This window comes from Fukomys damarensis, unplaced genomic scaffold (genome assembly GCF_012274545.1).
Source record: "Fukomys damarensis isolate Sample0158 unplaced genomic scaffold, DMR_v1.0_HiC HiC_scaffold_5, whole genome shotgun sequence".
In the NCBI taxonomy this organism is placed as follows: domain Eukaryota; kingdom Metazoa; phylum Chordata; class Mammalia; order Rodentia; family Bathyergidae; genus Fukomys; species Fukomys damarensis.
The window spans coordinates 25,685,541-25,700,926 of record NW_022900917.1 but is presented as its reverse complement, the minus strand read 5'-3'; the positions used below and the strand labels follow the sequence as shown (position 1 = coordinate 25,700,926).

Here is a 15,386-nt window from a genome sequence, read left to right as displayed (position 1 = left end):
TCCTCAATATGCTGACATTCATTATTGGGAATTTGTACCTTTACATAACACATCTTGGTTCTTATGTTTCTCCCCATTCCCCTGCCCTCTTTTCAACGCCTCTACCACTTATCCCTATTTACAAAGACTTCATTTCCATTTTTCATCTCATATTTATTCCTTTCCTCTACCCCTCTTGCTTTCCCTTCCCCTTGGGATCTTTTCTTCCTATTTCACATTATCTATTATACATGTTACACTTTTAGTTTCTCCCACAAGAGAAACTATTCAGTATTTACACATGTGTGACTTTTTTATTTCACTTAAGAGTATGTCCTCAATATGCACCCATTTTCCTATGAATGACTCTAGTTTCTCATTCTTTATGGCTGAGTAGTACTCCATTTTATAGAGGGGGAAAAAAACCACCATATTTTCTTTATCCAGTCTCCAGTTAATGGGCAACTGGGCAGTTTCCAAGTTTTAGCTATTACAAACTGTGCTGCTATGAACATGGGCGCACATATATCGCTGTGGTATGATTCTTTTAATTCTTTTAGAAAGATAACTAGATGGGGAATAACTGGGTCAAACTGGACCACCCTTAAATGAGCAAATGTTCTTAATAACAATCCAATTTAGGTTTAGTGCTGTTTAAAATTTTTTTCTACTTAATATATTTTCTGTGTACAGCTAAGAAAGACGTATTCAATCTAATCATATTAAAAATAAAGAAAATTAATCAAAGACACATTGTTTTTCTTAGAAATGAGTCACTAAATATGGTCCGTGTGCACACTGGGGGATGAATTAGACTCCATATTTTAAAGGAACACAGGTTACAGAATCTGTGGACACATTTTAGAAGTTGTATTGTAGCCACATGTGCCTTAAAAGTTAAATTATAATTTAATCAATTATGGCAGATAGGAAGAAAAAAATTAATCTGGTTTCCACTATTGCTGTGAATGTAATTCTACTGAATTAAGTTTTTTATTTTTGTGAGATAATGAGAATATAACTAGGTTCTTTATAATTTTTTCTATATTTTTCAAATGTCTTAATAACCTTACTAAGCATCTTTCATAACATTTTGATTAGGAAGAGCTGCTGCCTCTAAGAACTCAGAAAACCAATTATTTCACATCAAAAATTTTAAGAAAAGAAAATAGATAAAACATTATCTGCTAAACCAACTTCTAAGCTTGAAGAAGTTAAAAATGTACTTTGCATATTACAATAAAGGAAATTCAAAACTCTAAAAGGTTAGAAAAATGTACCACTTGAAGGTCATCAAATTAAAACATTACTGGGATCAAACGTGAATCCTGGCTTCTCCTAATTCATAAGTAAAATGTTTACTGAAAAATAAAAACACAACACTACACTTCAGAAAGGAACTGACATCTGGCAACATGATATCAGAATAAGTGAAAGATATTCCTCATGAAGAAGTCAAGGTGAGGAATCGTCTTTTTCTCCTTCCTTGTGAAAGACATTTTTGTTTTCTCCATTTCCTGCAATTTACTAAGCAGGGAAAAATTGGATAAACAATCCATACTTATTTAAAGATGTCTTAAAAATTAATGGAAATAATTCAGAGGAATGGTCCAACAAGAACAAAGGCAGAAAATAGCTAATGAACATTCACAAAACAGTTACAAATCAGTAATATACACAGAAACATGTACCTTTGAATACCATACCTAATCCTTTGTATTTCACTTTCTTCAGATGTAACATCGGTATAACAAGAGATCTATAAAGTTGCAGCATTGCATGAAAATTAATCTATGACACGTAACAGTACTTAGTATCTAATAATATGATTACAATGATTAAATAATATTTTCAATATATCATCATAGTTATTGCTGTATTTGGGGGGTCATTAAATTATACACTCTGTAAACTCCTGGTAGGGATGTGAACTGGACTACCTTTGAAGACTAGCCTGGCAACATACCAAGGTTTCCCAAAAAGTGCATGCCCCTTGACAAGATAATTACATAAATTTATTATAATGAATTACTAGTGTCAACCAAAAATGTACATATAAATACATTCATAATTGTACATCTAATAACTAGAATTCTAAATAATCTAAATTTTGGTGCTTAAGATAATCTTGATAAATTATATTCAATCATATGGAAGGATCATTAGGCTCTATTTAAAGATGTTTCCGTGACACAGGAAAATGATGAGCAAATAATGTTCAGAAAAAAGAGTAGCTATTGTAAAGGCATAAAGAATAAAAGAAGTACATGAATATCTGTGCAGATTTATATATCTGTTGAGTTAATCAGGTTTCCATCACCATACCAAATACTTCAGATAATAAATGCATAAAGATAAGAGTCCATATTGGTTCAAAGTTTTCCGTGCATGACTGACAGGATGTATCGATTTGTTCCTTTGGCATTACACGCTGACAGGACCATGTAACACAATCAAGCCACAGACTTCAAGGCAGGAGCAAAAGGAAGAGGAAGGGTCTGGGATCCCAATATTTCATTTAAGATCATGCCCTTCTCCCCAAGTCTCTAGTACTTTCCACTATTTTGTACCGCTTAAAGGCTCTGCCATCTTCCAATATTGTCATGGTGGAGAATAATCTGGTACCATATTAAATTTGGGGGCACAAAAGACCTAAATGACAGCCTTCCTCTAGAAATTACTGGCTCAGTGGTCAGTAATGATTCAATCTGTTAGACTTTGCAGCATCTATCTTGGAGTAGAAGTATTAAATGTGATTTTACTGATTTTCTTTCTAACTTCTAAAGTTTAATTGAATTTTACAGAAAATGCATATTATTTATGTTAAAATTTTATAAATCAAATTATATTTACTAGAAATTATGGTTGACAATAATAAAGCAACGTGTTGATTACCATTAGAGAAAGAAAATTAACATTTTAACATGTACTATTACTAGATGTTGGAGTAGGTAAACGGACATATTTATTATATCTCAGGGGTGGTTATATTCTTTTTAATCAGCACCATTCCTATATTATGAAGTGACAAAGCCTTAGTTTAAAATACTATTCAATATAGAGTTATTATCTTAAATGTGGAAGTGACACCTTATGATCCTATGGTCAGTAGACTGGACAAAGGCATTGAAGAAAATAGCCCTATTTTCTGTTTCCCTGAAGACTAATAATAATTTTGTTCCTCAGCTGTAAGGTATGCAGACATACAAGAATAGATATGACAGAGTTTTTAATAATTCCATATTGGCACTTTTTAAGAATAATAGTTTTAAAGGGGCTCACTCTATGAAGTCTAGGAAGAACAAGGCAGGAAGTAGTTTGCCTCATCTTGATAAGAAGCAACTGAGGTAAATGAATGTTATATATCTAAGACGATCTGAGTAGGAAATGTGGTGGATCAAGAAGGTCATAGAAATAAAGAAGTTGAAATTATTTAGGAAAATGAAAGAAAGTGCATTTAATTTTTGATATGGTACTTTGAATCTTATCATATGAGATCTATTTAAGCCAAAGTGCATTTACATCTTCTGAGTATAGACTATTTAAGTCGTAACTGAAGATGAACATTCAGCAGGAAGGAATGGTGCAGTAAATCAATCTTCGTTTTCATATCATTATCCCATCCACTTAGTGTTAAACAGAAGAGATTGCGTCTGAGAAAAAAAGGTTCTAAGGGCCAAAAATAAATCAGGATTTCTCAGCTTCATTTAAGGTTAAATCCTATGAGTTGATAAAAACAGGTAAAGAGAATGATTTTCCAATGTTCTCTCAAAATTCTTTTATTTTATCCTGGTAACTTTGGTCAAAAGGGTGAAGAGTTCTACTAGAAGTCCTTCTATTATTTGAAAGAAAAAAAAAGATTGTTGTAGAAATAGTGAACAAATGCAAATTTTATAATTTATTTTGCGTGGAAATTTATTCTGTAAGATACCTTACTTCTAATTTGATTTCCTTTTTTCTTATGATTTTTGTGTTCTTAAGATAGTCAAGAAAATGTGGTATAAATTTTACTGGCCACAAATTTACAGAGGAAGTTATAAAGTTAAAAAAAGAGGAAGAGATTAGGGAAAGGTCAACAGGTTCAGGTCCTGGGGGCTGAGTGGGAATTTATGAGGAAAGGAGGTAGTCATAAATATGACAGCATTTATGACAAAATGTAGTCATATTTTTCTAAAGGATTCATGAAGACACAATAAGATCAAAAAGAGGTAAAATTCAGCACCATGAATATAATTACATACTTTGATTTCAATCTTAGAAAATTAAGATGCGTGGTTATCTGTTAAGGCCAAAGAATTAAATTGAAAGCTTATGGTAAGTTTAAAAGTTTAAATTATGGCTAAATTGCTTTTTATGAATCATCTTCCTAAGTAATAACATTAAGAAATAATAGAAATGAGCATTTCCCAAAGATGTTTCCTTTAGATCAAAACCATTAATATAACTCATCTGGCTAATTTTTGGTCACTAAAATAGTCCTTTCAAACGGCTCTAATGAAAATTTTCATTAGGTAAAAACATCTACTTCAAACAGTATCCTATTTTTAACACTAGTCTTTAAAATACCAGTGATTATCTTAATTGTTATTTTGAAATACATGATCTGAGAGGTGATACTGAAGAGAGGATGTATAATAATTTCAATAGAGAAATAAGTTCTGTACAGGACTGTACTGAATCTTTGTTTTACTGCTTTTTAGATTTCATAACCTGCAATATGGATAAAACGGCCTAAATGTATTTATGCATTTATCCCTTTGTTAAAAAATGGATGTTAATGGGCCATGAGAAAAATCCAATCACAGTGGCATTTATTAATATCAAACAATTGAATAAAACAAATCTTTTTAGTTTTACTTATTGTTACTATTTACACTCAGTTTTCTTAGAGACCAGTGATACTCATCTGGAGGTGGTTTTCTTCTCAAGGGGACAACTGGCAAAGACTGGAGACTTTTGGGCTGCTGTGATTCCAGGATGTGATTTGCACTTACAGGGAGAGGCTAGGGACATTGCTGTTATTCTTCCAAGGCAGTGCTACTAGGGTCAAGGGCTTTATTCTTCTAGACAAATATCTCATTTCCTATGATTTTTTTCTATATATTCTTTTGACTTAATGTTTCTTTCTTCCCATGTCTTCTTTTCAAAATCATTTTTTTCCTTCAATTCTCAATTCAAATGTTTCTTTTTAATGTAAAAACTTCAGTATGATCGGTAAAATTCCATTAAAATCATATAATATATTTGGGTACTTTGTAAAACCCTTTCCAACTATGCATTTCTACTTAGGTAATACTTGATACATCTACATAATATATATGTAAATTATGAGTCATAAAGCATAAACCTGCAAAACCGCCATTCCAACTGGAAAGTAGGACACTCACATTTCATGTATGTGTAATCACATACATTGTCTATAATCTCTTCTTGCGTCTCCCTAAGAGCTAATCACTATCCTGAATTTGTGGTATCTTTCTTGCATTTTGGATAACACACTCCTATGCCATATCCTTATGAAATAGATATTTTATTGTTGCTAGTTTTTGATCCTTGGAAAACAGCATCATCTTGTGTCTCTTGTACTAGATTTTCTTCCTCTATATTTAGAAGCTTGCACAGAAGAGGTAAAATCATGATTATCCTCAATTTTTACTCTTTGTGAAGATTTTTCTTTTTCTTTTGCCTAGTGGTTGATAGGATTTTTATTTTATTTTTATATATGCTATGCCTATATTTATGGATATTTTATTAACTAGCTTTGAATAAAACGAAGTCTGCATTGCATACTATTACAGCCTCATTTTAGAGCAGACATTTTGGCTCTTCTGGCTTTCCTTATTTCTTTTGTCTTATTTTTCAACTCTTCTGAGAGAATTTTTAATTCTTAAAATAGATCTGTCTTCTCAACAGTCTTTAATCCTTAATTTTCCTGTTATTTAATCTCTTCAGTATTTTTGGAAATAGTTTACCAAGATTTTCTTCCACATGTTATCACAATGATAATACCTTTACTTTTACTATCCTACAGAAGCAATAAAGAGAATTTGAGTTGCTTCAAATATTGTTTCTCTGTTTAACTGCAAAAATGTTTAAGTGATAGACTTTTCTCCTGAGGCTTCAAGAATATGTTCCCATCCTGGATTCTCTAGTATCATTTTAATCTCATCATTTCGTGGTTACTAACTACTAACCTTCGACCACTTAACACAGTTTTAGTACCTTAATTACTTTACAAAATGGAAGTAATTATATTATCTACTTCATAAATCTGTTGAGGCCATAATATGGAGTGAAATAAATCAGACACACAAGCTTAACTATTTCGTAGTTTCTGTTACGTGAGAAACCCAAATTATAAATAAACAGCAAAATAAAAGATAGATAAAAGGAAGTAGGGAGATAGATCTTTCTCAAATGGGAAGGGGATGAAGAGATGGAGGAGAGAGGAAGAGAAGGAAAAAGGCATGAAAAATAATTGAGATGCATTATATGCATGTATCAACTCCACACAAGGAAAGTAGACGTATGTACTGCAAACATGTACTAATAAAAAATGTTAAAAATTACAAATGTGTTATAAAAGATCAATCAGTTGACACATAATGCCAATGTTAAATAGTCTCTAGGCCATACTAAATGTACACTTAAATTAGGCTCTTAATATTAGTTTTTATTGTTCTCTTCTTTAAATGTCCTTGGATAAGACTGGTGATAACCAGAGAGACAGAGACAGAGAGACAGAAAAAGAGAGATGGGAGGGATTTCATTAAACATAGTAAGGTATAACTTTGTGGTAATTAATTGTAGAATGCAAAATCTCAATACCCACCCCTGTTTTAAAGATGGCTTGAGCCCTTTACCACTCAGTCATATCGAGTTTTTCCCTTATCTTCAAAAATCTCAAGAACAATGGCTGCAAAGTGAGCTGATTGATACAGAAGTTATTCCAATTCCCACAGACTATGGTGCTGATTGATAGATTTTTTCATAAATATCCATTAGACACTTAAATCTTTGTCAAAGATCAAAACTGAAATCCTGGGACTCTGACAAATACATAGCGGGAGCAGGTACTACCCAAGCTTTTCTGTTCAGTTTGTACCACGCAGTAGCCTCCAGCCTCCAGGCAGGTGCTTTCTGTAGACTGCACATGAGAGAATCTCTCTGTCTGTCCATGGACTCGTACAGATGCTTAACTTCACACAGCGGTATCCATGAGTGAGTCAGTTTGGATGTAAGAGTTAATCGTCTCACGTTTAATAACAGGATAGAACTGAGCGTTCTGATATCTCTGAGGACATTTTTATTCCATATCTCTCAGTTTTCTGACCATCTACCACAGCTGCTGGTCATCTCCCAACTTTAGGCAGTAAACTTCTAAAAAAGAGAATTATTGCAATGTGTTCCTCTTATTAACTGAATTGCAACTACATGGCAAAATAAGGTATATATTTTCTCATGTTGCATCTATCATTTCAATAAGCAATCTTTTTTGTTCAGAGATGATTAGCTTGAAATTCCTTTACTGTAGTAGATAACTTGGCTATTTAGAAATAACCTTTGTGGTATGTTTTTGTTTAGATTGACCGTGCCACTTAAATTTTATACTATAGCCAAGGAAACAATATATTAATATTACTCAAAATGAATCTTATTCTGTTAGAGTTAAAATTTTCCAGGTTATAGTTATTCAATATATACTTTTCAAAAGCCCCATCATGAGAAGTATTTTCTATTTTGAATTACCATGGATATGTTTTGCTCATTCACTACATAAAAATAAAAAGTCAAGAAAAATTTTAAAAACGGTACTGTTTTTATTGTATGTGCATGTGATTATTAATTTCAATAAAATGACTGCAATTTACACAATAATCTTTAGCTTGAGGTTTTACAAGGTATCAAGACTATAAGCAACTTGATAGGAAAGTACATAAGGGTTACTGGCAGTCTAAGACATTGATTATCTCTTGAGGTAGACAGAATTCAAATTGCCTTCACTAGCTGAGCAATATGCAGTGGAAAATGAGCTTGATACTTATCAAGAGGCTCTTTCCCTTGCATTTGCTATATAACCAAGCTGCTTTTTATTTTGTTGCTCTTCAAGAACTGTGAATAGGAAAGAAAGAAAATAATTCAGGTAAGTAAACCAGGGGCATTTCAGGACAGGATTAAAGAAAACAAATATGTCAGAGTTATGCCTTGTGTTACTTGTGATATAAAATGAGAGTCACACACAGGATCTAGGATGAACAAATGCATGGAGTCTTCCCATGTCTGCCAGTAGGTATAAGCAAAGCTAGAGGCTGTTCTTTTGATAAATGATCAATACTTTTGCCTGACACTACCCTAGCTCCCTGCTGTTGCTGATTGAGTCTGAATTTTAATTGAGCAGTCAACCTTTATGGAATTACATTTCCAAGAGTCAATTAACATCTCCCTAATCCCCTGCAATTCTGAAACACTATTGTTTTGCAGAGTTAACTTCTTCAATTTCACTTACAAGACAATGTATTCTTACTTGACTGGTAAAGGCAAAAACAAATATCAAATAATTGTTTTAAATTTTTAGTTGAATGCCTGTGTGCAAAGAATATTATATACCCACAATACAAGTTAAGAAGCACTAGTATGGATTAATGAATTCTTTCAGACAAAAGAGCTTTAAATTGATTGCGTGTCTTTAGGTCATCTTACACTTGAAAATTTACTCCACAGATATTTTCCTTGCAAAACTTAAAATCACACAAAACACATAATCATTCATAGCATCAATTGCTTTCAATTCAAGCTAAACTTCTCACCTCCTATATTAACAAACATTTATATAGTTTTATTTTCTGAAAATTTATTATCTATTTTCAGAAAAGTGCAGGTTGTTGATAATAATGCATACAACTAAAGGATTTTTGCAGACTTCTTTTTTGAGGATTTCAACATTTTAGTACAAAATACAGGCAATTTGGTAGTTTTTCTTTGCAAGATTTTAGAATCTTAAATTTATAAGGCTAAAATGTCAAATTAGCACAACTAGTATTTCTCAACTATCAAGTTTATAGACATTTTATTAATAGACATAGACATAAAGTAGAGAGCACATTAAACAGGACGGCACAGAAAGTATGTGTTATAGTATTCACAGCCTATAATAAAACTACAGACTAAAAACACACATATACTGCTACGGTCTGGGTCTAGGTGTCCCCCCAAAGTCTTACTTGGTCATAGGCTTGATATAGCATGTGTGAAGGTGGAATTGATTCATAGGTTCAAGGGCACTAGGATTAAGGGGGTGAGTGCTACCCCTATAAGTAGCCTGAATAAGATAAAAGGGGCAGGCAGACGCTGTTAAATTCTCTCTTGTTACCTTAGCTACTTTGTGAGCACCATGTTGTTTCTGCTCTGTGATACCTGTTTGTGCTCCCTGCCTTGAAGCCAGCCAATTTTGGATTGAAACCTCCATGAACTATAAGCCAAATAGACCCCTTCCCCTCTAACTTTTGGAGCTAGGTATTTTATCTCAGCAGCAAGAGAAAAGTAACTAACACACGTACATGAGAGGCTTTTTGAAGTAATGAACTAGTCAAACATAAATCTATTTGATTCCAAAATTTTTCATTCTGTTATTCTGAAATCCTCTGACACTCTCTCCTTCACTATCTTCAACGAAGTTCTCAAAAATGTAATTGCAATTTAATATTATAAAATTTATAACTATTAAGAACAGCCTTGGAACTCTTTTAATATTATATATTTTATTTTGCAAAACAAGAGTAGTTATATATTAACTTTAGTTCAACATAATTCACTCTATCTGTCCTGCAACTGAACTGGAAAATAGAAGGCCATTAAAATAATCCAGATAAGAAAAAAAAGAATAATCCAGCTAAGTAAACCTTCTAATAAACGAGCAAAGTTAATTTTGATGAGTACATTTAACTTATCAAGGAGGGATTAAGATTCTTATTAGCTAATCAGTTGTCATTAAAGCAGTTCAAACCTGTAGTAGAAAAACATTCTACAATAAGGGAAAAAAATTGAAGCATTGATTAGAAGAATTGGGTCTAGGAATACATAGGAACCTTATAATCCTAAATTTTTATAACTCTAGTTTTTGTAAAAAACCAGAATTGAAATATACATTTTTGTCTAGCTTTTTTGGACTATAGAGTTTTTTATTTTTACATTATTTTTGTGTCAGAATTAGAATGTTTAGAATACTGATAGATAGGGATAAGGTTCAAGAAATTAGTTTTTGAAAATAAATATATAATATCAATGTACTAATATCAAGTTGAAAAATCAACTAAATAGATAATAGATAAAAGAAAAGGGATAATTTATAGGCTAGAATAGTGGTAATCTAACAGAAAAGTAGAGCAAAAGCGAGACCACAAATATTAAATTTCAAATGGAAACAATGGATAAAGTACAGAAGAAATAAAAGAATTTGTTTAAGAAATGTTTCAAGGCAACATTTTATAGAAAACAAAATTTATTTTAAATGGTGTAAAGTTTTAATCATTAATCAGAAGAACACATATGTAAGTATATTATCTAATGAAATACAAATTATTTTCCCAAAACATAAAAACATTTACATATTGTTTTAATAATTTTTCAGACCTTAAGTTTGTAAATTAGTAAATCACATGGAGATTTTTCAAGGTAAAACTGGGACTATGTATATTGCAATGAAATGATGTACTTACCATCATGATTAGGATTTCCTAGTGTCCACGGCTCATCGGAGTCAAAATGAGTGTCTCCTCCGATTCCCGGTCCAGGGAAATAGGCATGTGCCAAAAATCCTCCCTCCCCATCGAAGGGAGAACTGTCTCCGTGAAAGCCAGATGCAAAGATGATGGTGATATCCACATCACGTTTGCCATTTTCTAATTCACTGTAGGGAACTTCTTCAAATGTCAGAGGTGTTACATTCTGCCACACATCAAAGGCACGGCGAATAGCTTTACGGGTCTCAGGGTCTCCTACCTTTGGAGTTACGTTCTTTATACTGAAAGTTAGAACAGATAATAATCAGCACGGTTTTATGATTTGCCACCTGATTTATTACAGAACTTGATCTAATCAGTTTAACAAAATATCAAATAAAAGTCATATTCAATAGAAATGAAATTTATTCATTTCTCTTGTCTCTATATCTAGTTTCCACTCTGTTAGGGTCATTTAATTATCATTACATGATATCCATTTATCAAGACTGTCAGAGAAAGGAACTCTGCTGAACGCTTAATAGTAACTAAATTTATTGTTCACCTTGAACAACAATACAGAAATTTGCCAAATAATCAAACAGATGCAGAAGTTTTGAGCTGAAATAAAAATTTCAATTTCGTTCTGGCCTTAACACTCTTGGTAGCACACTGAAGTATCTGCACATATCAACTCCAAAAGGTGCCTTTGTTTTTCTTCATTATGAATACTAATTAGCACACAAAGCTATATTTGTTTTGATGCTAATATAAATTGATGAAATAGTCATTAATACTGTTTTTGATTAATGTAGCATTGATCATTTACCTTTTTCCAAGCTAATTTTACTGGTTTTCCTAAGTGGATTATAATACTAGTAAATATATCTTATATTTTAGTACCTAAATCCATGTAATGCACATGTAGAGCAATGCATAAAATCCATAGGGTTTCATAAATAAGCTTCAAACCCTTTGAACCAATAATCTACCCAACATGACCTTACATGAAGAAAATATTTTAATTAAAAAAGAATATAATATTCAATTCTATTTTAATGCAAAGAGAGGGGATGACATTGAAGTGAATATGCAATCACAAAAGAAAATTGAAGCCATGAGCCGAGGATTTAGCTCAATGGTTCTGCCGCTTGTCTTGCAACTGCAAGGGCCCAAGCTCCATTCCTGGTACCAAAAAAAAACAAAACAAACAAACAAACAAACAAAAAACAGACAAGAAATTTTGAAGCCAAGGAATTTACAATTATGGAGTGATAGTCAAATCATGGTGTTTCTTTCTGCTACATGTTATTGTATTGATAGAATTTAAAAATATTTTCCCTTTATAAACAGTTTGCCAGCATGGAAAACCTTTACAATGACATTTCTAGAGAGCAAAATAATAAGTAGATTATACACATCCCAACTTTAAAACTGTCCAGTGATATGGTTTATTTCTAGTTGTCTTCCCAAGAGCCTCATGAGCTTATTACTGGGGATTTTGGAAGACGTTTGGATCGTGGAGCATTACATCTGACTTACTTTCCGTACGTGGGATCTGGGTGGAAGAGGCAGGTCACTGAGGTCACGACCTGGAAGTTTGTCTCTCTTCCCTCCCCCTCCCTTCTCTCTATGCTTCCTAACTGCCATGAGGTGAGCAGCTTCCCTCTGCTTGGACCTTTCTACCACGGTTTTGGGCTGGAGCCACAGACCATGCAAGGCCTGAAAGTTCTAAAACTTGAGCCAAAACAAATCTGTCCTTTAAATTGAAGGTGTCTGATGTTTTGTCCCAGTGGGGAAAAAAAATTGACTATGACATCCAAACAATTACAAATGTTAAGAGAGAATTATGCTAAACTAATAATGACAGTGAGCATTTACTAAGGCAATCGCCTTACCACATCTTATTTTGCTTCTGCTTGTCGATCAACCAGATGAGATGATGAGTAAGAAGAAAAGAAAAAGGAAGAGAAAGAAGCGGAAGAGAAGTTAAGATTTATAGGAACTTGGAGAAAAGCTCCTAAGTGGTAGATTTGAGAAAGCTCTGAAACATTTCATCTTAAGTATTCTCAATAAGCCATGGTCTTGATATTAATGCTGGGCCACATATTCAAAATAAGTTGTCCAATTTTATTCTAATAGTCTAGAACACATTTCTGTGAGTGTCTGTTGTTAAACATTATTCATTATATATAAAAGTAATGAAGCAGCAAATAAAGTGGAAACAGAGTGGGGAGGAAAAAGACTCCAGGAAGAAATGCTAAGTGAAAGGACTTGAAGTAGAGATATTCTTAGCAAATTTAAAGATAAGCAAAGTAGCTGCTGTTGTTTGGGAGGAGACGGAGGGTGAACGTCAGAGAACATTGTGTTGTCAGTGATGGGGAAAGAAACTAGAGCATTATAAGCAAAGATGTGACAATTACCTTTAAATAAATGACTGAGGTGATATCTATGATGTAGATACACTGAAGGGGAGTAAAGGCAGAGGCAGGAAGACCCATCAGGTGCTATGGTAAATACAGGTGTGAGATGATAATGCCTTGGAAACAGTGGTAGCAAAGGAGACACTGAGAAGCAGTTGTATTTTGGGTATGTCTAGTGGATATACTTGCCAAGATGTATGATTAGTCATCATCTGATGGAGAACACCCTGAGCGAGCTGTAAATTCATAAATTGCTCCAAGAGATGGTGTCTTAGATGAGAGTTTTGATTGCCCTGAGACCTCTATTTATGCATTAAGATCTTGTTTTGTCTTTTTTTAATCTGTCTGCCATACCCTTGGTCCAGTGATTGGGTCTGATCAGCCTCCAGTAATCAGCTATAAAAGAAAAGGAAGAACCAAGGGAGTCACTAGTTTTTCAACTGAACCAAAAGACAAAGCAAAAGAATTTGTGGATGTTCAAGGAAAATGATAGACAGTGGTTTGTTGCTGTTCATTAGCTTCCACATCCTATTCAGCATGGTGCCCTGAATTCTATTTTGAGAAAAGTAAAATATTGACAGATGTTGAGGCATCACAGTCCTTTGTTATGTCTGACTTCCTGTTTCATGGCTTAAGAGCATTGAAACTCTGAGCTTCTAGACTCATTTTCCTAGGAGTCATTCATTGTCTTTCTACTGTATAGGGTTTCAGAAGACTCTCTTTAGTCGGCAGATAATCCTATGGCACACTGTTTGGAAGAATTTATTCCATAATGGGTGCTGCTCTAGGTGCTGGATTCTGACTTCATAGACCTTATAAGCTTAGTTACAAGAGACAGACAATAAAAAGAACAAAAAAGAAAGACATTTCAGGGGTGAGGAGGTGAAAAGATGAAAAATATCATTCAATGACAGGAGAAGCACATGCCGAACATTATCAGGGAAAACAATCAGGGAGCAGAAGAGTCAGGGAGAAGACCAAGCCAACTTGTCCAGTTTAAAGAATGGGACTGCTCAGTGAGTATTAAGACATTTCAGGGGTGAGGAGGTGAAAAGATGAAAAATATCATTCAATGACAGGAGAAGCACACGCCGAACATTATCAGGGAAAACAATCAGGGAGCAGAAGTCAGGGAGAAGACCAAGCCAACTTGTCCAGTTTAAAGAATGGGACTGCTCAGTGAGTACGAGCAAAATGATCATGGAGGGCAGTGCTAGGGAGGATTTACACACAGAGACACACTAATATTCCAGCTCCAAATATGACTGTGTCTGATGGGAAATGGATAAAGAGATAAGAATGGAAGTGATAGAACATTTCAGAAGTTCACAAAAGAGAAGACAAACATTGCTAAGAGTCAAAGCCATAGAAATAAAATTAGTTTCACTATATGTTCTGAGAAAACTGTCAATGGGGATGGATATGTATTCAATGTGTACTGGAGAAACTAACTTTCATTTCAAATAAAAAAACTTATAATACAGAAAAAAATGAAAACATATCAATATTTGCTTACATGTAAAAAAATGATTCTGAGAAGCCTATAGCCAAAAAGACAATAAAGAAAAATAAATGCAAAGTACTACTTGGATTTCCAAATATATCATTGTGTTTTTTATAGCTCTGCACCGATGAGCTTCCAAAATACACTTCACCACAGTCTAAGGGATGTCACTGGTAAATACCAACCATGCACATGTGTGTGCTCCAGAGTCAGAGCTAGAATTGTGAACTGAATGTGAACAAAAACAAGATGCTACGTCGTTAAAAAACTGCATTCTGTTATTAATGTCTACTGACTGAAATAACTAAATGCTCAGAGAGAACATATGGTAACATGAGGCAAATGAAAATGCCATTCTTAACAATTTTATAAACAATACGCGAGTGATTCAGTAAATTTACCCAATAAGAGGCAATTCTATAAAGTAAAATGAAAGTTAAATGTGAAAAAGTTAATAAAGCTAATTTAATTTTGGCAGCTTGGTAGAGTGGTTTGAGCCCAGGACCTTCACTCTGATCTACATCCCTAGTCCTTTTTTCCAATTATTTTTTATTTTGACACAGAGTCTTTCTAAATCGCTTAGTGCTAAGTGGCTCAAATTTGAAATTCTCCTACCTTTGCCGCACAGAGTCCTGAGATTACAGGTGTGTGCCACCATGCCCTATTAAAGCTAATTGAATTAAAATATTTTTATTTGCCTCTTCCCTTAGTAAAAAAGTAAACACAGTTCTCATTTTAAAAAGAAAGAATTTCAGTGCTTGC

The 15,386-nt window shown here is 33.4% G+C and overlaps 1 protein-coding gene across 2 annotated transcripts in view; it reads right to left on the bottom strand.

The window, feature by feature from the left end:
• The window catches only part of Mmp16 (matrix metallopeptidase 16), a 280,678-nt gene that overhangs the window by 100,659 nt on the left and 164,633 nt on the right, over positions 1–15,386 (bottom strand). For both annotated transcript variants that reach the window (XM_010605541.2, XM_033760297.1), the window contains one exon: positions 10,695–10,999. In XM_010605541.2, the coding sequence (XP_010603843.1) occupies positions 10,695–10,999 (305 nt within the window). The remainder of the gene's footprint in view (positions 1–10,694; positions 11,000–15,386) is intronic.